The following is a 24,306-nucleotide window of genomic DNA, read 5'->3' as shown; positions in this document are numbered from 1 at the left end:
GAAGTTTGTGGAAATCTTTTGCGATAGGGGGGTAAGGTAATTTGGCAATTCAACATGAGCGTGAATTTGTTAGTAGCAACCATTCCAAACCTCAAACCAAAAAACTATTCAGCCAACCTGCGCTCTTGGTAATAACAAAAACTGGGAACCATTTTCAATTACGGAGGACAACAACATTGACATAGGAAATAAATCTTATGTCACACTGTCCTTTCAATATTCTGTAACGATTCGTATTGACCGCCAAAGAATCAAAACAAGGACTAAAGTGAATTTCACTCAAAGAATGAGTCACGTGGTGCACGGTTACGCCAATTACATTGCCTATTTTGGCGAAAGTGAATCTTGTGGTAGCTCTCTTTTGCGGGCAACAGCTTTCTCTGATATAGTCTTGCGGCGGAGCACAACGTATAAAATTTTTGTCTCTACAAGTACCTTCCATAGTGCCAAATAACCAGACTTCGATAATAATTATCGTTCGTTTCTTAAATAGTCATTACGTTAGTGTGAAGTCAAATATATATATCTTGTGAGACATCGAAGAGAATGAAATCGCCATTGCTAATATCGGCAGATCATCAATCCTGGTAACCAAAAGTAGAGTGAAAAAAATTTAAGAGAAACTGCATAAAATAAACAAATAAATAAGAGAGGCATAATTTAGCGTCAGTAGGGCCATCTACATTTGCAATCGTTAATATTTCATATTATTTTGACAAGCATTTTAGCTCAACATGACCACATTTTTGAATTACATTTTAATCATGAAGGAATCAGGATTACTGCGGTGCAAGTAATGTTTAGGGCGGATGTTATCATCCTATGTAAAAAAAAGGCGAGGAATAAATTAATAAATTGTGAAAAACTTATGGCATAACATTGTTTGGTTCAGTTTTGGTTGGGATATTTTTGGTTTTGGCTGCAGACTTCACGTAATTAAGTGGTCGACCCTATTCCAATTAACCTGGAATGCCCCATAGGTATGCAGAAACATGTCCTAAGTGACTCATCAACAGCTAGCCCAAACCTCTGAATCTTGGAAAGTGTTTTCGCGGATTTCTCGACATATCTCTTGGGTTCGATGAGATGCCGACTTGGTTCTTGCTCCCAAAGTTTTTAATATGGTGAACAATAATATGTGTTTCTCACTAACAATTCATGAGATGCAAAACGCTTAGAGCAAAGCCCTGGTGTTCCATATCAATTAGTCATGCCCAAAACTAATGCTAAGATTTTATCATATCACAAGTGAAAGACATAAGTCTCACTAGTCAATATGTGAAAAGAAGAAATGTGATACAATGTCATTTAGTCATCAAGAGGATCGCAAAAATTGTTCACACTAAGTGATGCCGAAAACTGGCTTATTCACATTTTTCACACCGAGGTAGCTTAACAGTAAGCCAGTCTTTTTTGAAAAGTAATCCTAAGAGGATTTTGAGTATCTGTAAAGTTAAATAACATAATTATAAATGTGTTCTTGGAAATCAGCGATAATGCAATCTCAAAAGAATAAAATTTGGTCGAGTCGATGGGAAGCTTCGAGCCTTGAGCTGACTGCTGTGGAGTGGATTCTACTATACTCTGATGATTTCGCTTCACCTCATAATGTCACAATATTTGTACATCCATTTCCAACAACAATTGCAATGTGGAGAATTCAAGACAGTTGAATACATATGGCGATAAGAAAACATATTTCCGTACCAATTCGTCGACTGTGCAGAACTGTAATGAGTTGACATGTTGGTAGTAAATGAACTCAACCATAAGCCATACTGGGAATATAATATTATGAACTAAACTTGCATTTTGAGACTGCACGCGATGGTGCGTGCTATGAACTTCAATATTTTTTTCTAGCATTGGTGCTGAAAATGTATCTTCCTCTATGCGACGCTAAACAAGTAGGTGTTGATCAACCCAGGGTTGGCATTCTCTGAGGAATCCCGAAAAAGTAGGTACGACACGCACAGGAATCGAACTTTATCAGCTTTTCTTGGAATTTCTTGTGTACAACCGCCGAATGGAAATTTCAGGTTTGTTTAAAGTATAAAAATTCAATTGAATACATTTTAGCTGCAGCCAGAAGAATATGATATGTAGTTACGGGAATCAAAATTCATTTATACTTGTTGTCCTCTGTTATTTATTTGAATTTCGATTTGTTATAGATTTCTTCTTTACAAAGTTCATTTCTCGTCACGTGAGAAATTACGAAAATCATATATACTGCATAGCATTACACGAATGTAAGCTCGCTTGCGAAATAACAGATGGTATGTTGTATGCAGATTGGTCGGTGCAAAACCATTGCACACAAGATGGTAACTATATCTAGATCGATGTGGATCTTAAAGCTATGGTATGAGCATGTGAATCTCTCATATGGTAATTACACGTCGGTAAGTTACGGTACGGGGAGGGTAACGTCATAGTTATAGGCTGGGACGTAATATCACGTTGGCTGATTTTACTCCTAATACTTTTCGGAATTGCGCAAAGTCTCTCAACTATGCACTTTTTGGCTCCTGAAATGCGGGAAATGTGGGAATAGTAACACGAATCATTAAACCACACATTTATTTGATGACTTTTGGAATATGACTAACCTCCCGAATTCCGTGGCGGAAGGGCGATGCACCGTTGAAATTAGAACCCCTTCCGTTTATTTCTTCATTTAATGAAGGAAAAAAATAATGCGAGCTTTCTCGATCGATAAAGGTTGGAATACTACGTACTTAATGATATACTTGAATCGCGTGTATCAACCACCTCCGGAGCCACTATAACTTTAGCAAATCTTTGGAAAAAACTTAACCTTTAATAGCTTGTATACAATGCGATTGTCTATCGAACAATGGGCTTATCGCATTGATTGGGAATAATTGGTCTGATTCAGCAGTTTTATAGTTCAGGGATTTACATAATTTTTATGCATGTTCCGTTTCGCAACGCACAGTAAGTACTTCTGTTTCACGTTAGAATAAATGCATTCTTCACCTACCGCCATGAAATTTAGGTATAACAATTATACCATGGCTGAAGTAGAATAATACAGATCGACGAAGACAGATGCACTGTTCTCTACACTGTTCTAACTCTGCCGCGTTATAACTCATAATTCGTGCTCGGAATCCCTGACCAAGTCGGTCGATGCCGAATATCAATCGATTTGAATATTATGACAGGTGGTCACAATATTGAGAGCCCACATGAAGGTGTACCGTGGTTTTTTGCGAGTGTGCATATTTATCGAGGAATGCCGAGACACACCGAAATTAGCTGTCCAAACACCTGAGCAATTTAGGTAGAAAAGACTGTGAAACTGGAAATGTCTCCTAACTGGGACAATTATAACAGCCAATCGTCAAAGAAATTTAGTAAGGTCCCTGATTTGTCGGTTTTTGAGGGAGTTTAATCAACCATACGGAGAGAAATATCTGATTGTGATTACTGTACACTCCTCAAACATTTTCATTGTTAACCGTGATTGAAAAATAGAGTTCTGAATACAAAATGGGAACAAGTTTTGTAGCGATGAACAGGAAATCTAGTAAGTCTAATGATGACACCTCCCAATAGTGGACACCTTCGAGGATAGAAATATTGTTCGCTATTGAGAAGTGGCCGGTATTCCAGTAAATACTAGTTTTTGTTACCCAAATGTAGCGTGTTTTAAGTATCATCAAACAAGTAATAATTCCGGTAGGTTACGTAAACATTGGAAGAAATTTGGAAGAATAGATAAACGTAGGTTAACGAAGAAATCCAACATAACCAACTAAAATAGAACATTCTTTTAAGCAGGAGGATAGGTTTTTTCCTTATCGATTTTTTCAAAATTTGTCAGATAAATGTACAGCATTACAAGACTATTGTGCTAAAATTTTAAATCAATCAGATAAAAACTAATGGAAATAGAGCGTTTCAGTCTCCGTCCCTCTCATACAATCTATAGCGCATGCGCAGCAGGAATGTGAATGTGAAAATGTGCATGAATAGACATCCAAGGTGAAAGCTCTGTATTGTATGGATCTGGTATTAATGATTCTGTGTAAGTAAAAAAAAAAAAAAAACACTTATTTATTGATGTTTAATTTTTCAATTTTTTGTGAAAATCTTGAATTCGATTTTCCCACAACTTGCGTTTTCAAAGTCGGTGCACATTGCCACTCAAAATCTACTGCACCAATCTTTCTCAAACTTTGCACACTTTTTCTACACATTACCAGCGAGCTAACACTGTCGAGTATTTTCTTATTTTTTTTTAATTTCAAGTAATTTTTATAATAGCTGAATTGTTGACTTTTTAGTCAAAAATCGGTGTTTTGACTTCTAAGCGCTAGTAAAAATCCAAAAATGAAAAAAAAATAAATAAAAAAACTCGACAACGTTACCTTGAAAAACTTATCAACTGATAAAATTTTTTTGATTTTTACCTAAAAACTATTGAGTTAATTTAGTATCGGTGCAATATTTGTAATCTTTCCAAGTATGGAGTTCATTCATTAATACAGGGTGGTCCATCTAGCTCTGTTACCCCGAATAATTTGGTTACTATTGATGATACAGAGAAATGTGACTTGGAAAAGTTCTTGCATCCGTAGGGGGGAAATAAGTTTTTCAAGTAAATCTCATCCAAAGGTCATGTCTTTTGATTTTTCGACGGTTGTAATGTTTTTTTTAATCAGGTTAGGTAAATTACGTTCAATGAAACAGTGCGTAAAATTGAGTTATTCGAAATTGTGCGTAAAATCAGGGATTTCAGTTGTACGCATGCGCCAACGTTGTTGAACTACACTATTCGGAAATAGGGCACTTTACGCACGCTCCACAGGCTCCGAAAATCGAACTTTCAGAGCATGTGTTGGATAAAATATGCATATCAGATACAGTGAAAGATATGTGTGAAAATATGTGCGGCATAGGTAAAATATAAGTAAAATATAGAATATAAGTAAAATCGTGTCAAGTAGAGAGCGATATTCTTAATCTGAACTTGCCTATCTTCGTGGGAAACCTAACATTTCGGGTGTAGCTGCGGTAGAAGTTGTTTAGTGATGAACTACCGTTACTGTATGCATACCTGAAACAGACAAAAAAATACGTCTCCGTTAGTGCTTGAAGTATCTTGAATACTGTTGATACAAGCCACGAGCGTTAATTAAGAAAACTGAATTGCCAATAGGTGAAAGTTCACTGGGAATTTGAGAGAACGAAAACTATTTTATATTTTACACGTATATCTATACACTTATATATTTTTGGATATTACCATTTTCTACCGTTTCAACTGGAGAAAATTCAGGTTAAACAATATCCTTTTAACTTGAATTATGCAATTCCAATTAGCAATTTATATTAGTTATAAATTAACAAATATGACTAGAGGTATGGACTTTTTTTACTGGAATAATAAATCGCAATTGCAATCAGCAATTCACTTAGTTACAAATGACAGTTGCAATTAGTGATTTTCAATTATAGGAATAAATTTCATTAATAATCAGAATTGTAATAAGTATGATTTTTTTTTATATCACTAAGGGAAGATGAATGTGTGAAGTTAAGTAATTTTGTGATTTCCGCCTCCGGCAATTCAATTGTCGTACCACTTATTAATAATCTGAACAGCTTGTGTGCCTCAAGCCAATTATAACGCGATTATTATTGTATAAAATAATAACCTCATTTTGGCTACGATCTTATACAACCTCCATCGTACTCTATGACATAGGTACCTTCTACCGGTTAGGCAATAGAGTAAAGTCTCGACAAATTATATTAACGTGCTAGAGGAGTTACGGCTCTGTACATCTTTACTGTGTAGGTATAGCGTATACATATTCAGTAGGTTTTGTTTATTCTCCAGCAGCGAGGCTGGAGTAAGGCAATCCAAGATGTATGCCATATCGATGGGTTCGAAAAAGGTTTTTTCCGCCTGGCTTATCCAGTTATACTGTTCACACTTGGGATTCACAGATGGCGAAGACGCCAGTCTCTGAAGACAAGTAAATGGATATCTGGTATTATTTGTATGAAGGGTTTTTATTCACCCAGTAGTCACCTACTCAAATATCAACACACTCAGAACTATCCAGCAGAAGCGGTAAATTGTGGTAGACTCAAGAGCCGTTTGAAATGTAAGGTTTAGATTCTTTCGAAATCGTTCAACAACAAGTATTGAATAGTGAATACTAGGGCAGCGTCAGAGATTGCGGAAATCACGAGGACTTGAAAAAGATCATCGAGAATTTTCTCCCATTTGCCTTCATCCGGGTTACAGGCAACAGGTTATGCAACTGCTACTTTCCCGTTTTTAACAAATTCTTTCGTGGCCTCTTCAAAAGTGCGGTCTGCAGCATTGGAACCCCTAAATTAATCTACTATTTTTCATACTCGATGATGTCAGGTCCATAGCGAAATGGAGCGTGCTTTTTTTGTGCCCGTGACTGCTCTTCTGGTAAAGACTCACTTTCGTTTTGGCAGTGTTCAAAATTATCTCATGACGACTATTATAGTGATACGGAAACTTGAGTATTTTCTTCATCGCCACGTAGGAGACAGCCGAAATAACTTTATCATCTGCGTAAGCCAGCATCAGGACCTCGGCGAGATGCGAATTGGATACCCCCTTAATCTTTGTTCTTTAAAAAAGAAACATTTCTAAATCAGCGAGGAATAAAGCAAACAACAGGGTTTATTTTTAAAGTGAAACTTTCATCACATCGCCACACATTTTTTCGTCCGACTATCGCGTCACGTAACGCGTCACGGCATCACATCACGCATGACGGGCGGCCGCAGAGTGGGGGTAAAGTGGTCGGAGCGCGGAGTGGTAAAACTTGACGAAAATTTTCAGTTGCATGCGTACGATCCGAAGAAAAGTTTCACTTTCATCGTGGTTTCATACAACCACACAACCCTTTTTTTGCACCTGAGCTTACAGGGCAGAGTCAAGTTTTTATCCGAGTCCTCTATTTTTTTACGCTTGATTGATTTCGAATGAATTGCTTCAATTCTCTCATTTTCAACTTAGAAGCACTTCGTAAACTCGGTTGCTGCTCTTTGTTTGGTGATGCTTTTCTTGCTTTATGGATCTATTGACATTGCACCATGTTAAGGACGGTTCATAATTTCCGTGACCGTAATCGTAACCGGTTCAGTAAACATTAGTTAGCCTAAAAATTTGAGGCTCGTCTAAAATCTTCGTACGGTAGAACCTTGCTATTGGTTGCATCTACAACGAATACCCAGACATGCAGTAAATATCTACAATCTGATTAGCTATCTGTAGAAACGCGTCAATGCGAGGTTAGAATTTGGCTAGACTCTACTGAAACGGATTCTAGGAAAGCGTCACCAGTTAGCGTTGTAAACCATAGCGCAGATTCCCTTTTTTCCAACTTTATACTGAAGCAGTGACGGTTACGGTTACGGACATCGTAAACAGTCCTTCATTTGTCACTTTGTGAGTATTCTCGATATTTTTCCGTTTACTTACGTTATGGATTTAGGTGTCTCGACGTATCCTCAGCCACGTCTTTTAGTGATGTTATTGCAATCTTTCTTTGCCGACGTTTTGGTCGATGTTATTACGAAGTTTTTTTACAAATGTTTTGACCGAAGTTATTATGAGGTTTCTTCCTTTTTTCTGGCTAAGTATGCATATACAATGATGCTATTCATTTTTTTGGGCATTAGTCGAGGCAGCGCTTTAGAATTCGGTATTTCAGTTAAATTGAGGGTTGCATCTGCACTCAATAAAAATTTCTCACTTATAACAATGATAATCGTGATCGAACTTGTGTGATACGTTTGGACCCCAAGTGTATAGTTAGGTGGTAAAAAAAATAAGTGTACCATTCTAGGGCTAAGTGATTAGAGACTGTACAAAACATGGGCAGTATCGCACTAGAAATTAAAATTATTTGATCATTGGTGGTAACGTTGAACCGGTTGAACACTGTTACAAGAGCAACGCACAAGATTTTGTAATTTCAAAAACGTGTTTTATCGATTGAAACTACGTACATGTAAACGGGCTGACAGTGAACTTTATTTACTTCAGTTGAGATCAAATAAGCCTCCGTGGAACCACGCTGGATTTAAACTCGTTTTTTTACCAAATAAAGACGTGAAATGGCTTTGGAACGTTCATTTTTGCCATTATTGCTTACTGTCAGTTTCATTTTTTCCTTCTGGAGTTGTGTCGAATCGAGGAATATCCTCGATCATCCGATACTGACCATTCCTCAAGGCACCCTGATCGGCAGAACACTGACCACCCGTCATAATAGAAAAGTGTCCGCTTTCCTTGGAATTCCATATGCTCAACCGCCGACGGGGAATCTCAGGTGTGTAAAATTGTATTCATTCATTTGTTCATTGGATGCATGGACTGAGTGTCAATCACTCAGTAATTATATTAGGTCAATAAATTAGGTTATACTCATAATCAGCGTTGGGCATCACTAATGACACGTAAAGGTTGATGCATTTTAATCACTGATTACAAAGAATTTTGATATTGGTTACAATTGTATTCGTTACTTCGGAAAGAATAAGTACTCATTACAATTGTGTTTTGTTTAATTAACTCCGCTACTCCATTTGTATTTTGTGATAGGGGATTTGAACTTATTTGCTCCGTTGTCGGATGGATAGGCGGGTCAGAATGAAATCTGAATTATAATTAGAAAAAATAGAATACAAATTGTATTTGTCATTATCGGCTGCCAGTTGATATCAAAATTAATTGTACGTGGGTATCTGCAGAAATATACGGACGTGTAGGAAAGTATCTGATTGTGAGTATCAGGATTTACAAAAAGTATGTACACGTACGTGTGGAAACATACTACTAACTGTGTAGTACATACTTATATGACAATGTATTTTGTATTTTATTTTGTCCTAATTACAAACTAAAAGCTACTTTTGTATTTTATGCATGTACCTCGAATTATAAATGTTATTTGTACTTTGGTGATACCTGAATTACAAATCACATGTTTAGTTTGTAATTCAAAATTGATTAATTACAATTTTGCTAGTCGCTGATGCTTGGTAATTGGTTACTATTTTTGTGTTTTCGGCTGGACATGTGTAAGTAGTAAGTATCCCCCCAAAAAGCACCTCCGAAGCAAAAACCTTTCATCAAGCACATTAAGAACGTGATAAAAACCCAATTACCGCTTCCAAATTTTGGCAAAAACTCATAAAATAGGTTCAGCCTCCGAAATATCTTCAACGTGCTTCTGGCAAGGAGACGAATTTTTTTGAATTTTTGGGACGTTTTGAAAACTTGAGACATTGAATTTTTTCAATTCATAATTTTAAAAGTGCTCGACAAACAAAAAAAAAAAAAAATTCTTCATAGCAACATTCTTGAAACGATTGTAACTAAAAATGTAGTAGTACGAAATTTTTCAAAAATATTTGTATCTTAAAGTTGACTTCGTAAAAAAAAAAAAATGATGAAAAGGTAAATTGAAGGTCATAGAGGTGCTTAAGGTGCTTATCAAGACGCGTTGTACACCTCAAAAACGCGGGGATGCAAAACTACTATACCGCTCAAGCGATCAGAGTGAAACTTGCGCAGTTAATGCCTTATTTTGGCAAAAAGTGGAGCGTCATTTTATTTTTTCAAAATTTGGAAAGAAATTTACAGATGGGTTACCACCCACAGAAATTGGCCAAATTTTCATAGTTGCATTGAATGGATCGAACTATCCGGTATGATGCCACTCGACGGTGTTGAAACACACATTTTAAGCTGAGTCCCATGCGATTTGATGGTGAAATTCGAAAACCAGATCAGCTGCCATTTCGTTATTCCACCATCAAATCTCATGGAACTGGGCTCAAGATGTGTGTTTAATCACCGCCGAGTGGCATCATACCGAATAGTTCGATCCAGTGCGTGCAACTGTGAAAATTTGGCCAATTTCTGTGGGTGGTAACCAATCAATAAAATTTTTTTCCAAATTTTGTAAAAGTAAAAAGACGCTTCACTTTTTGCCAAAATAAGGCATTAATTGCCCAAGTTTCATTCTGATCGCTTGAGCGGTGTAGATGTTTTGCACCCCCGCGTTTTTTCGAGGTGTACAACGCGTCTTTATAAGCACTCTATTTGATTGACGTACATACATATAGTTCTTGTACGTGATTTTCTCAACTTTTCAATTTGGCGACGACGACGGTATGTTACCAACGTTTTGCACTTGACAGTTGTTGGTAATGAAGAATTTCTTTTACCGGCGTGGTCAGTTGCTTGGTTGATAATACGTGAAACTGCTAATACCCCCAAACTGTTATGAAATATAAGCCAGAACTGTAGGTCTATACATCTTCAGGCATCGTTGATGGGCTTGGGTCTCTTTTGGCAACTAACACAAAACAAACAAAAATAACACTTCGATCCCATATTTTCGCAGATTCGCTAATCCTGTGCCGGCTGAAGGTTGGATCGGCGTTCGAAATGCTACGATTGATGCAAGCGTTTGCCCTCAGATATTGTCAGGCACAAAATTGGGACGAGAGGATTGCCTGTATCTGAACGTTTACACGCCAAAGGTGATTTTGTGGCCTCTGCCGCTTTTCATGAAATTTCAACCCTCTTTGATAAATTGAGGGTGATATTTTGGGCCAGTCATTGTGAATTTTGAAGTTATGATTTTGGCTCCGAAATCAGACAGCCAGAAAATGATAAAAAATTCAGCGAGGTTTCGTAATAACTATCTAACGTAATTAGATTTTGTATTGATTATGATTATGTAGATTATGTAGAATTGTCAACTATTTTGTATGCTCATCGTGAAAATTAGTATCTCGCCGTTATTAGTATTACTGATTTCGAAACAGAGAACGAAATTAGAAAATTTAATGTGGCGGATCTTGGTCGAAGTTCGTTCGAAATCGGGGACCGACAAAGTCGATCCATGCTCAATTTGGGATCCGCAATTTTATATTTTGAAAATTTGATTTCAAATTCAAAGTCACAAACCCCAAAGACACCGCGATACCAATTTTGATCAAATTGCGATCAAATTTCTTGAACTCAATCTAAGATTTTAAATTTCGGCACTTGCTAAGAATTGGTAGTTTTTCGTTTTTGGAACCGAATCCGAAAAAAACATTTCAAATATCGTAAGAAGAGGTAAAGTGTGATGAAGCCTGATATTCCCAGGGGTTGATCTCAATCTCACCCCCACTTCTCAGGATAGTATTCTATGCAAATGAAGTTCTTTACCCCATTCTACAACCTTACAAATACGTTAACATCGGAGCGTGACACCTCCAGAAGTTTCCATATGAGATCGATCAGATCAACTTATTGCTTGTTCAGCTCACCGAAAACGGAAACTCCACGCCACTTCCTGTCATGCTGCTCATTTACGGTAGGTCATTCACCAATGGAGCTGCGAACCCTCTAAGACGTGGTTCTGGTCGTGCTAAACTATCGTATGGGTCCACTTGGATTCTTGAGTACTGGTGACGCAGTGGCTTCCAGAAATTGGGGTCCGAAAGACCAGGTACCCGCTTTGAAGTGGGTCCAGAATAACATTAAACACTTTGGCGGTGACATGGATCAGGTTACACTGTTTGGAGAAAGTGCAGGAAGCATGTCAGTTCAAAAGCAGACAAACCGAAAATCCAGTTTCGGATAGCTGGGTGAAGAACGGTGGATTGAGCGATGTATTGTTTATTTTTCAATGTGGTAGCTTGGTTCCGTTTTACAGTATGGGTTAAATTGTTAATTTGAGTTTTTGAAGTTTACTTATTAAAATGAATATATCTTGAAGATAATGATAGGTTACCGTAAATTATCGTTTAGGAATTCCAAGTATTTTGTGAACAAAAATAACTACTTCCCTTTTTTCACAATCATTCGAAATAAACGTCCTCGTACGTCCAAACTCAAAAATTCCATTCTCCCGAAGATGATTTTGCAGTAATTTTCATTTATGCTGTAAAAAATCACAGCAGTTTCGAGACACTGCAGAACATGGTGCATTTTTGTAGTCAAGTTGCAGGTTTTCAAACTCTTCGAAGTAACTGACAAGAATTTGGAGCGCAAAATTTTGAAAGGGATATTTTGAAACTTAAAAAATAGCTGTCTAACCCATAGAAAATGGTCCGCTGGCTGAAAACTGTGATCCACCAGGTGGGTCTGGCTGGCAAAAGCATTTTTCCGAAAAAAAACAAAAAACGATTTTTCGACTGGTTTTTGTCAAAATTTCGGAAAGGTCCTCCCGAGGGTCCTCCCTTAAGGATGTTGGAAAAAATTTACTTTCTTGCTGAAAATTTGTCCTGATAGCCACAGTGTAGTTAAAATTCTTTTTTGAACGAACTTTTGGTTCATCATGATGAGTAGACTATTAAATATTGATTGAACCAATACGGTAATTTGTTCAATTTAACAAGGATATAGTTTCATATCGTTCATTTTTGTTTATGTCTTATCCATGTCCTGTAAAACCTACCTAACAACGATAATATCTATGAGATCTATCCTTATGAGGAGGTTGCGATATGTCGTGCCTAACTTACGAGGAGAACTCCCAAAGTATGCCCCTTAGATCGGGACCGGCTTTTGCATAGTGGAAGGGGGTTGACAGGTCATTCAGCCCTTCGAAGTTGGGTGGTTGAGCAGCCGTTACGGAAAAGTCGTCGAACGAAATTATTTTTTCTTTTTTTCTGTTTCTTTCTTCTTTTAATTCTGACAATGAGAGTTTGTTCTCAAAAAAATGTTATTAGAATATTAATTTTCTTTACCGATACCTCTACACATTCTATAATCTATCTACTTATAAGTATATTGTAACGTTCAGCTGGACGGTCTACTCATAGTTACCGACTGAGCCGTACATACACGAGGAGGCACGAGGTTCGGCACGAGGGACACCGAGGACAACCGAGGTTAGCCGACATCACTCATACGGAGCGTTGACTGAGGATAAGTAATTTTCAGTCAACGCTATCAGTCTTTATAGATCCTCAGTCAACGATCTGGATGAGTTCTTTTTTATAAATTAACGTCTTTTCAATTTCAACAATTTCATCAACGACAATCTAATGTTTCGACAGGTGTTTTTTCCCATTTTCTTATTTATTATGTGAATTCTTATAAACTGTATTCAAGCCCTGGCGTATTTTAATGTGTATGATGTGTGAAGAATGAATGTTTCATTGTAGAATTTCAACTGTACCTAACTTCAATGATTGAAGTGACGAAATAGTCGCTTGCGAAATGATATGATTTGTTGCCGAATATTCTTAGTATATCGTGTTGATTAACAAATAGAGAGAAGTGTCCTGATAAGATATGACTAACCAATGTTAAAGGGATATGCAAGCGTATGAATGATTGAAGATTCCTCTTTTCCCCCGAAATTCATCCATTAAATTAATTTCTGAATGTAACATACAGATTCATACTGTTGGCTTACAAGGAATTGACTCGATCGCAATGTCTAATACGTAGCAAAAAACATCAAGTCAGTACTATCGTACAGAAAAAATTGGCTCTGAGTTGGCAAGGTGACAAGCGACAATTGATACCTGGGCAGACCGACACCTTACCTTGAGGGTTTGCTGCTGCCCCATAAAAAGTAATTATAGGATTAGCTGTATGTATAAAACTGCGGCGAATACTTACGTTCGACACCTCGGACGATCCTTTGTCAAATCATTTATGCAAAAATGAAAAAAAAATTCCAGAAATGAAGAAAAGTTTTCAGAAAATGGAAAAAAGCGTCACCCATTGCTAATACCGTGTTTTATCTTCACGTTCATTTCATTCTTATATCTCTGACTAAAAATTCTTAAAACGTTCCCAAGATTTGTATGTCTAATTTTAGATATTTACATCACACAAAGGGCTGGACGAAACCAAACTCTTGAAAATATTGTTGGCTCTATCAGACTGGAGTACGTGCACTTATTGTCACTGTTAAATCTGAAACGTGAAGTAATGAGTAGATACCAAGAAATAAGTTGGTGCAACGCATTGCATCTCCGGGTGATACCTGCCCAAGTGATCGACACAACGATATTGATAATACTCTTGACTATTACGGTGGAATGTTATTTTGTTTGCGAGACGGGCGTTGGACAACTTGAAGATCTTGTTTGACGATTGGCTCGTCGAACACGTTCGCGACAGACAAACAGTTCGAAGCCGTGTAAGAATACCACCTGCTAGATTCACCAGAGTAGAGTTTGTTCTCATAGGACAACATCGCGTGACGACGATGGCTTCAAGTTCAGGGGCGGTGTGTCTATTTTTCTCACTATTCCTAGGCATTTTTTTCTCGACAAGTTACGGTTACTTCGATGGAACTACTGAACCGGAAGTGACCACTGCCCAAGGGACTCTGCGGGGAAAAATAGTGACCACCACTCACGGCCGAAACGTGGCGGCCTTTCTGGGAATTCCTTATGGACAACCACCGATAGGAAATAAGAGGTTAGTGATGTACATAAATTTAGTGCTTGTTGATTCCATGATTTTTTTTATCCGTACATGCCACTGAAGTGACTCACTTCCAACTAGTTATGAACTTATGAAACTGGGTTGCATAGAAACTTCCATAAACTAATTGACTGCGTTCAGTGAAATAATAACGAATTGTGTTCGTTTTATAGCGTCAAATAAAAAATACTATCCAAGAAATGAAAACAAAATGAAAACTTCTGATGATAACAGCGATAAACCGAGGATCGACGAGATCATGCAGACTGAAGGATTCATAGAGAATTAGTTCACGAACATAACGATCCACAATTCATTAAAATTGCCCGAATTTATCTAAGAATAAAACATGTTTGAAAATGTGAAAAAATCTAAGGGCTACATGTATTTTAGAGTGAAAAAATTTAAAAGAAATTTTGGCAATTTTTCTTTTTTTTTTTAGGATAAGAATTTTTCATATTGTAATATGTTGATTTAAAATCTTTACTTATCAAACAAGTGGCTGTAGACTGGCCATGAGCTAGCCTCCGAACTTCCCGTTCTTACACCGCAGATTGCAAGTTTATGAAGGAAAAAAGAATAGTATTGAATTCGAATTTCGTGTTACGAATTCAAATTCGTGATTAACTCTCTTAAAGCCTTCGGATACCATTTTATATGAAAATATGACAATTTTGTTGTATTCTTAACCACTACAATGGATCTACTATTACGAGTTTTGGAAGTTTGGTAGTTTTTTTCCGCTTCATTGAGTAACCAAATTTAAATTTTGCAAATCTAACCTTTTAAGTTCGATTTTTGTCCATTAGATTCGATCCATTCGATGTTCTTCATTGGAATATCAATAATTTGAAACGTTTGATTCAATAAACCATCATGTTCATTGGTTATATTATGTTAAAACGTTTGACTCAATGAACCATAAAAATTTTATACGACAAGTAAGTTAGAGTTCGATATCTCAAGAAATGTCAGTCTGATTATTTAGGTCTAGCTCTATAATAAGAATGGTTTTGGAATATCGTTTAGACTAACCCCCCGAGGTGTGCATACATCTCTTAATATATAGACTACGAATTAGACAGAAGAATGCATCAGTAAGAGAGTGCTGAAAACAGTTGATTGCGTATTTTTTTACTGTTAGCAAAATCATCAATTGAAGAATGATTTTTCAGCTGTTTCGTTCGAAAGAATGATGTTGAATACTCGTGTACACTCGGAAACACAGTGTTTGTGTAAAGAGAAAAAGCTATCAAAAGAAGTAGATATACATAGATAAACATATTTTGCAGTTCCTTACATTTTTTTGAGTCCATGTCATGACGCTTATACTGTCTATACAATACTGACAAACCGAACTCTGTTTTTGTGTAATCTTATCTGCCGTTCGTCAGTCGAACTACGTGAAACTAAATATCCATTCATTTGCAGCAAGGAACGCGTTTGTTTCTTAAAACGGATGAGCTGGTTATAAACAGAAACTGATTCAAAGAACTAGCGTTGCACGATTTTATTAAGTTCACATAAGTACTGCTACAAGTCTTAGAATAAAGGTACGCAACGTGCCGCTTGGGGTAACCAATCGTTAGACTGAATGTCAAAGCTGAATGTAAATGAATGCCAATGATGAATATACATCAATGCTTACAATAGCAAAGTCTTGTGATAAACAATCATGCTTTCCATCAAAATGTTTGATAGTAAAGTAGTTGCAGCCTTCGTCAACTATCGTCATGATTCCGATTGCACAAATTCTTTTTGCGTCATAGATTCGCCAACCCCCAGCCAGCGGGTGGTTGGGAAGGAATTCGAAACGCTACTGCCGATGGAAGCAGGTGTCCCCAAATGAATATCGAAGATTATATCACTGTCGTTGGGGATGAAGACTGTCTGAACCTGAACGTGTTCACACCGCAGGTAAATCTTTTTATATAGTAAGGCTCGCTTATTTGCATGCAAGTCGCTGGTTAGGCGAGAATATATCCACGAGCTCAAAATCTGAAGTCTTGTGAAATAAACGTTACTGGATTTGATCCTGAATCCTACACATCTAGATAAGCGACGGTAAGAACTCCCCGCTACTTCCGGTAATGGCATACGTTTTTGGTGGGAGGTTCATGTTGGGGTCCATCGACTCATCGGTGTACAACCCGATTTACTTTTTGAACCACGATGTAGTTCTCGTCACCTTCAACTATCGATTGGGTGCTCTGGGGTTCTTGAGCACTGGCGACGAAGTGGCTTCCGGAAACTGGGGCCTAAAGGATCAGGTCCTTGCTCTTAAGTGGATACAGCGTAATATCAGATACTTTCAGGGTGACCCTGATCGAGTGACACTATTCGGCCACAGTTCAGGGAGCGCCTGCGTTCATCTCCTGACGCTTTCGAAATTGACCTTCGGTAAGATTGAATTCAGATCCAACCCGACCGATGCATGGCGGAAGGTAATATTTAATAGATTTCATCGATGAAAAAGGAAATCTTCTACCGGAATGACTGATCTCACTTTTACAATAATTGAGAATCAAGTTCAACCTACTCAAAGATTGTTTTTACGCCGATGAATTGATGAACATAGATTGACTGGAACGCTGAAACATGACGTAATCAATTTACGACATTACAGGGCTCTTCCATAAGTTCATCATGCAAAGCGGATCTGGCCTTTCGCCTTGGGCCTACAAACCCAGGCCTGCCTACGCGAAGCGCGCATTCGAACTTGGCGATTATGTTGGCTGTTATAATGACACTTCGGATTCCCTCATCAGCTGTTTGCGCAAAAAAAAATTCTCGGATATTGTAAGCGTGTTTAAACGGTTTTTCAAATGGCGTAATGAACCATACACCACATGGGCTTGTACTGATGAGCCAAACATCGAGGGAGCATTTTTAACAACCAATCCTGCAAATATACTGAGAGCTGGTCAGATTCGTGATTTACCTTGTATCATGGGTGTTGTCGACAATGAAGGTATATCGAACACGATAGGTAAGTAAATGCAAATTCTTTGGGTCGATCATTCGCCAGCGCATTATGAATAAAGCAGATTGATCAAATAATTGAGTTCTTTGAAGTCAAGCAAATGGCAGTAAAGAACCCGTAAAAACAGTACAGTAATTCCCCGCGCAGTAGTCAATTCATCGGGATCGTCAAGCCCCTCAATAGTGCGCATCTCTACGCGAATAGACGGAACTTAACATACACAATTGATAGTTCCACAATTGAATTTCGAAACTTTACTGAAGTTTTTGTTTTTTCGGTAAAACAAATATTAAAACAGAGAAAAAAACGAATCAAAACACTTTCATATAAAAAATTATTGTGACTTTTAAATGTGATGGTTTCGTTGGTTTGAAAACTAGAATATTATTAAAAGTCCGTGATAATACAGAAAGAAATAATTCAAATCTGGAAAAAGAAGAGAATACTCGAAAAACTAAAATACTTATTACCGGGAGAAAAGAGCTACTTTTCTTCCGCTTATCAGGCCAAAAAAGTGAACATTTCATCGAATTGGGCATAAACATATTTACATACTCACTGCAGCCAGTGGTTAAATGAAAATAAAAAAGAGGACGATCGTCGAATACAAATAAGTGAAGGTAAGTTGATAAATTTGTATTTTTTGCTATCGTACTAAACTACGACTCCGTCGGAGGTCTTACAGAAATATTAGAAGTATGTTGCAATCTGCAGAAGACTGAATCCAAACTAGCTTCACCTTAGCTTGCCACTTGTTCTTGAACTACGGGTCTTTGGAAAAGAAAGAAATTTTCATGAATATCAATTATTCAAAAAATTCTTGTTCACATACGCGGTTTCCAAAGTGCAAAGATCAAGACACATTCTGCACATCCGTTTGAACATTCGCCTCTTGTTCTTTCCCACGCTCATTCATCGACTGTTTCTTTTTCGCTCAACCCAGATAAACGGTTTCAATAAGCGGAATATTGTTCCCTTTTAACTTTTTCGGGTCTACTTATTTCGCGCTAATACGATAGAATATGTTACAAATCGGTGTGTAGTAATTTGGCTATCAGTATGTGGCATTTGGTGGGAGTAATTTTTAGAGTTGAATCGAAAATAAAGTACTGTACGCAACACAGAAATAGAAGTCGACTTTGTTATCTTGTGAAATGATGTATTATTTTTCACGTTCGGTTTAAAATTACAGTTCCAGTTCATTGAATACCTCATATGGTCGTTTAATGATTTTTCCAACGAATGTTTCTTGTTACTTGCAGAGTGAGCGAGGAAAATAAAAGAAAAGGAAAAGGCTGACCATCGATTAGAAAGTAACAATTTTCAATCGGTTGGATATTGCTGACTCGGGCCATAGGCTTACGCATGATTACGGTATCGACAGATCCGACTCTGAAAAAAATGAAGAAAACATAATTCAGTATTTTCCAAGACCAAGAAGCATGGAAGTAGGTACGAAGAAAAAGAGAATCACAAACGACGAAGATGGTGAATTTGGATATGAAATTTACAAGTGATTCGTACAACAGAGAACCTTAGGCGAACTTATCGCACAAGCGATTTGAGCTGAAAGAAGTCTTACTATACTATCAACACATTTTTGGTGCAAAATTCAAGTTTAAGGCGAATAATCGTCGGATTGAGCGCTTCAAGAAACTTCATGGCATTCGTAGTCTTACGAAGCACAGTGAGACGAAATCCCGTGAAAGAGGAGTAAACGTCACATGAACTTCGATTTAAACAAAGTCTTGTTTGCACAGGTTTTCGAGGTCGCAGATCACAAACTTGAAATCAAAAATACCATTACAGTTTCCACAGATAGACTGCGCATTTTATCCGGGGTAATTAAGGGACACTTTAAAGGCACGGATTTGATGTTACCACGAGCCGATTAAAAACATGTTCCATTGTTTTGAATTTCGAACACTTTCGTGATAAATTTTTTCCAATACTTTCGACGTCTTTGTTTCTGGCTTTTTGAGAATCTTCGGATGGTTGGCCGAGGGTGATAGTGTCATTCCACGTCAAGCGGGACGGACTTGGCCAAAAATGTACCAAATATATTCAAAAGTAACAAGGGGTTGAATTCTTAAAAAAACCGCTAAAAATCCAAATCATGCTTTTCTTTAAACCTGCTGTTGAGCAATAAATGCATGTGTCACCGGCGATTCCAGTTGTACTCGGAAATTTTTCAAAAAATTTTATAGTTTCGAGATTTGTTCTATCCACTGAAAGTACTGAAACCCACTGTCTGTATGTCAGGGTATCAATCGATTCCTCCTCAAATGATTTTTTCAACTGCTTCACTGCATTTTCGCTGCCTGGACAACTTATACACTGCTTCAGATGACATTTTGGTGCTGGTGGGTGCAGATCATTCATTTCAAACAATCTTTGTAATTATTTAATGTCTGCGGCGTATTTGCTGTCAATCGTGCTATTCTTGCGCCATCTAACAATAGTTTCACATTTTCATGGATCACGCATACACAAACCGAATGAGTCTCACTATCTCCAGAGAGTACGAAGTGTTCTGGCCTTAGCTCACAAAACTTTGAAAAGCCGTTCTTCAAATCTTCTTCAAAAAAAAATAAAAGTTTTACAGATTCCGTTTTAATTTCATCTTCAATACGAAATACCTTTGAAGCTAGTGTCTCGTGCAATTTTTTCAATTTGTCTTAGGGATATTACTTGTGCAAGAATTATCCTTTACTGATGGGTGATGTTCCCGGTTGAACTAATTGTAAGGATGTGTCAGCTATAAATTCTCAACCAAAAGCGAGTCTCGTCGACAATATTAAATACTTCATAATGAGTTAAAAATCTGAAGAACATTTATCATAATAAAAGCCATAAGAATATTGAGTTTGAATAACAGTAATGTTCAAAAGATATAATTGTTTACAATGAATGGAAAATCATTAAATTCATGAATTTAAAATAAATAAAATGAAAGTACGATTTAAGTGCTTTGAAATGAGTTGTTGCTACAATTTGTACGACGAAGAAAAACGGAGATGTCAAAATTAATGCATGATTTTGATTTTTTGCCGATTTTTCGAAAATTTAACCTCATGTAACTTTTGGACCTTTCGAGTTGAACAAAAAATGAATGAATGTTTGATGCACTCATTTTTCTCAGAGGATTTCCAGAAAGAATTACAACAATTTCCAATATTAGCAAATGCATATGTGAATGAGAATATCCATTTTTAAATCTCGAGCCATTTCTCTACGGTTAAGAGTTGACAGCTGACTGAGGGACAGGTAAACCATGCAAATTGCACGCACACATGAGAATCATTTGCATCTTATTCCGGAGATTGCTGGGCTGATCAGAACCAAGCCGATTATTTGTTTGATTAATTAACGACAAATAGATAACAGAAAAAAATTAATTTTGAGGTTAGATGGTGATTCAAACGTGAAGAAAAACTTTTTTATTAAAATTTCATTATTAAACTGATATTTTCTGTCTTATTTTACAGTGTTTCAACAATTTTGATAAGAAAAATATTAAGTATTTGTGACAATCACATTCGCACGGTATTTGTGGATGCGAATATTCGTTACATCACTAATTGTCGATGCTTGCCAAATTACGTATTTGTCACACCTAACGTAACGGCACTTATGTAGCTGATGAACCAGACAGTAATCATTGAAATGAAAAAAATCTATAGAAACGAAGTGCTCCATGCAATTTTCATAGAAAAGAAATAGGTTAATTTAGTTTCGTTACTGAAGATAAATTTCACTGACTGTCGCATATGCATTGAGAATACTTGGAGTTCAAAGAGCCACGAATCTGCACACGGATTGGAATAAAGTCTTTGCTGATAGAAGAGACACTTTATAGATGGTTCTACCTTATTCGACGATGAGGAACCCATAAATATGCTATGCAAGGTCGAGATTACGGAGGTTGTTCCGTCGAAGAGACACAGGCACAGCTAGATGAATATGCAGCAGACCCAGGATGGGTGTGTGTTTAATCGATGCCGAAACTATAAACTGTTAATAGCTGATGACATGGACGCCAAAGGGCAAGACGTGGAAGAATGTAGGGAGAACGAAATCGATGAAGACGAAGATGTGTAACCCAACTAGTCTTAGCTGCAGTCAAGAAGTTATCTAGATACGTGGAAAGCAATTAAGTCTGCACGTATAATCACATTTGTAATCAGTGCAGTATTCGCGCAGTTATCGGAAACGGTATTCATTCGTGTGAACATAATTTATCAAATTTAAAAGCTGCTAATGGGACAAAAGAGACCCAATAGATATAACTGCATGTTGGTTTTGAGATGACAAATCCGGAGTTTTGAACTCCGGGTCGTGAGATGGCAAATTCGTTGACTAGTGAGGGGTTTGGGCTATTGAGGGGTCGACTAGAGTGGAATATTATTGTATTTTTGACGTTACCATGCATCACCTGAAAAACCTAATTCAATCACTAGACGGATTATCGAGTATGATCAACATTTTTGTCGTTGGATATTAGTTTGCTGGGTGAAATGTTTTATTCGTTTCTCATGAAACTGTGTTCTATTAAAGCATTTCATTCTTTTTATGGTAATTCTATGTAAACGTTCTCTGAAATTTGTGCAAACCAATTCGGATTGATAGTGTGGATCGAAAGTCCGTATACGAGTTGCGCAGTAAAATGTTTATACTTTTTCGAAATGCTGCAAAGGCAACAAGGTATTGAATTTCGAAATGAGACTCATGACAGCATAGCCAACTATGCGTTGACGATTCACTTGTTTGTCATATAGTGCTGCGACGTGAGAAGGCCTGTAAATTTCAGATTTTCTTGTGAAACCATTTTTGAGATGGACTGACAGATAGATCGGCAACTTTCGAAGAACCTATTTTTTCGACATTCCGACTTTCGACACAGAAATGTAAAAATACCTTCAAATTGAAGAAAGTTATTTCGAGCTGAAACAAATATTTCTCCGACGTTAACTTAGCTGATGAAAATTGAAAAGTGGTGTAACATGATGGATTCCATACGGCTGACGATTTACGTTATTTAAACATCAGATGAATAAAAACTTCTGCGTATAATTTGGAAGCTTCAAAAAATTTTTAAGGTTCTCACTCTGTGATAATTATCTTTGACTCTCACGTCTATTTTAATATAGAATCATTTTACCCATTTCACCAGAGTTGTATGAAAATGAGGAATTATTTGAGCAATTTTTGGGAAACTTTGATTACTTGCTGTCGACTATACTGTACTGGTCATATAAACCGGACTCCGGAGCCGCTTGGGTCAAGGCCGCCAAGTCGTACTATTTCAATAAAATTGGAAAAATGAATAGAAATGAGGTAGGTGATAAGATATTCAAGTCGTTAGGTAAATGTGCTCTCATTATTCATATCGTACCGAATAGATAATTGAAAGTGCAGGTGATACACCATTCACGATTCCCTTCTCTTGCAGTTCCTGAGTAACTTGACGTCACTCGTCGGCGATGCTTTGTTCACCTATCCGATGTACTCCTCCCTCTTACACCAGTTTGTATTGGCAGCGAATCCCCAATATTTCTACACCTTCAATTATCGGGGCACCTGGAGTAACACTTATCTTTACGGCAAAACTTTGGTGGACTACGGCGTAGCACACGCTGATGATCTTGGTTACATTTTTCCATACGTAGACTTTAATGTCCTTTTAGCACTCAACAAAACCTGGAATACAAAAGATCTACAAATGATGGAAACTCTTGTGCAATTGTGGACATCTTTTGCGACTCACGGGTAGGTTTTTGTCAAGTATCAGAATACCTGATGATGCAGATGATTTACAACTAATGTACTTATTTTCAGTAAACCTTCAACCCAGTTTTTTTCTGAAAACACAATATGGACGCCGTACTCGGTAAAGGACAATTACCTTCAGATAGGAAACAAATACGAAATCACGCTAGAGATGAAATATGTCTTTTTAAGAGAGCGAATGCAATTTTGGGCTAACTTGGAAAGAAGAACGACAGAGGCAGAAGCCATTGTGACGGTCAACTAACGTGCCATCGCTTTAAGAAGATTCCACAGTCAGTCTTCATCGACCGATTAAACGCAGCATTCCTGTAAAAATGCCGCGATCATCGCAATTCTCCATGCAATGTGGAACAAAAATATCCAGATACCTTTTTGTATGATACGAAAGCGCGATTGAAAAATGTATTTCGATAATAGTATTTCAATTACAAGAACACATTACTTGGCGTTATTGTTGCTTGAAACAAAATTTATTTTTGGATTTTTGTCATAATATCAAACTGTATATGTAAAACCTACCATTTGCAAACTTTTCATTCATTACGATGACACTTGAAAATATTGATGAAATCGATAATACGGTCATTTAATCAATTTGCCAAGGCTATTTTCTCATGTGGTTTATTTCAAGTTATTTGTTTTTCATGTCCTTCAAAAAACTTTCCAACAATGAACATTGCGATAGCCAGAATATGACCGACTTGCGTGTACGGTGGCGTTAACTGGTAAATGTGAGTCTACTTCAGGCCTGTACATACCGTACGCTTTGTGCCAATATTAGTAGCAATGTCAACGATACTTACACCACTTTGATCTCATCCAGGTCCTATCCGCCGGATGACGTCATTGTCACCCTCGCTTGCAGATAGGAGCATATCCTCTAACAATTGTTGAAATGAATTTTCGGAACATTGGATCTTCGAAAATCGGTTGGATAGCTCAGCAACATCTTGATGAAGATGTTACCCGCAACCCCCTGGCCCGATGCTCACATGCTAAAGGCCGCCGGCCGGGATCGACACATTCATCCAGACATTCATTCAGACATTGC

General features: G+C 37.3%; 2 protein-coding genes across 2 annotated transcripts in view; one reads left to right on the top strand and one right to left on the bottom strand.

The window, feature by feature from the left end:
• Nucleotides 1–24,306, bottom strand: part of LOC124416725 (flotillin-2) — a 403,676-nt gene that overhangs the window by 70,692 nt on the left and 308,678 nt on the right. The gene's annotated exons all lie outside the window — the stretch shown is intronic.
• LOC124416727 (esterase E4-like) lies at nucleotides 14,160–23,664 on the top strand. The gene is made up of 7 exons (XM_046897991.1): nucleotides 14,160–14,476; nucleotides 16,252–16,399; nucleotides 16,537–16,882; nucleotides 17,109–17,471; nucleotides 22,639–22,802; nucleotides 22,918–23,234; nucleotides 23,304–23,664. The coding sequence occupies exons 1-7, from the start codon at nucleotides 14,262–14,264 to the stop codon at nucleotides 23,497–23,499; spliced, it is 1,749 nt and encodes a 582-aa protein (XP_046753947.1). The 5' UTR covers nucleotides 14,160–14,261; the 3' UTR covers nucleotides 23,500–23,664.

The sequence above is a fragment of the Diprion similis genome, chromosome 3 (genome assembly GCF_021155765.1).
Source record: "Diprion similis isolate iyDipSimi1 chromosome 3, iyDipSimi1.1, whole genome shotgun sequence".
Classification (NCBI taxonomy): Eukaryota; Metazoa; Arthropoda; class Insecta; order Hymenoptera; family Diprionidae; genus Diprion; species Diprion similis.
Note: the sequence above shows the minus strand (reverse complement) of the source record. Positions and strands in the feature narration are given on the sequence as shown.

Coding starts and splice junctions, on each gene's coding strand:
- LOC124416727 (XM_046897991.1), top strand. CDS start 14,262: ATGGCTTCAAGTTCAGGGGCGGTGTGTCTATTTTTCTCACTATTCCTA. Junction 17,472..22,638: donor AGGTATATCGAACACGATAG/GTAAGTAAATGC, acceptor CCATTTCACCAG/AGTTGTATGAAAATGAGGAA. Junction 23,235..23,303: donor ACATCTTTTGCGACTCACGG/GTAGGTTTTTGT, acceptor ACTTATTTTCAG/TAAACCTTCAACCCAGTTTT.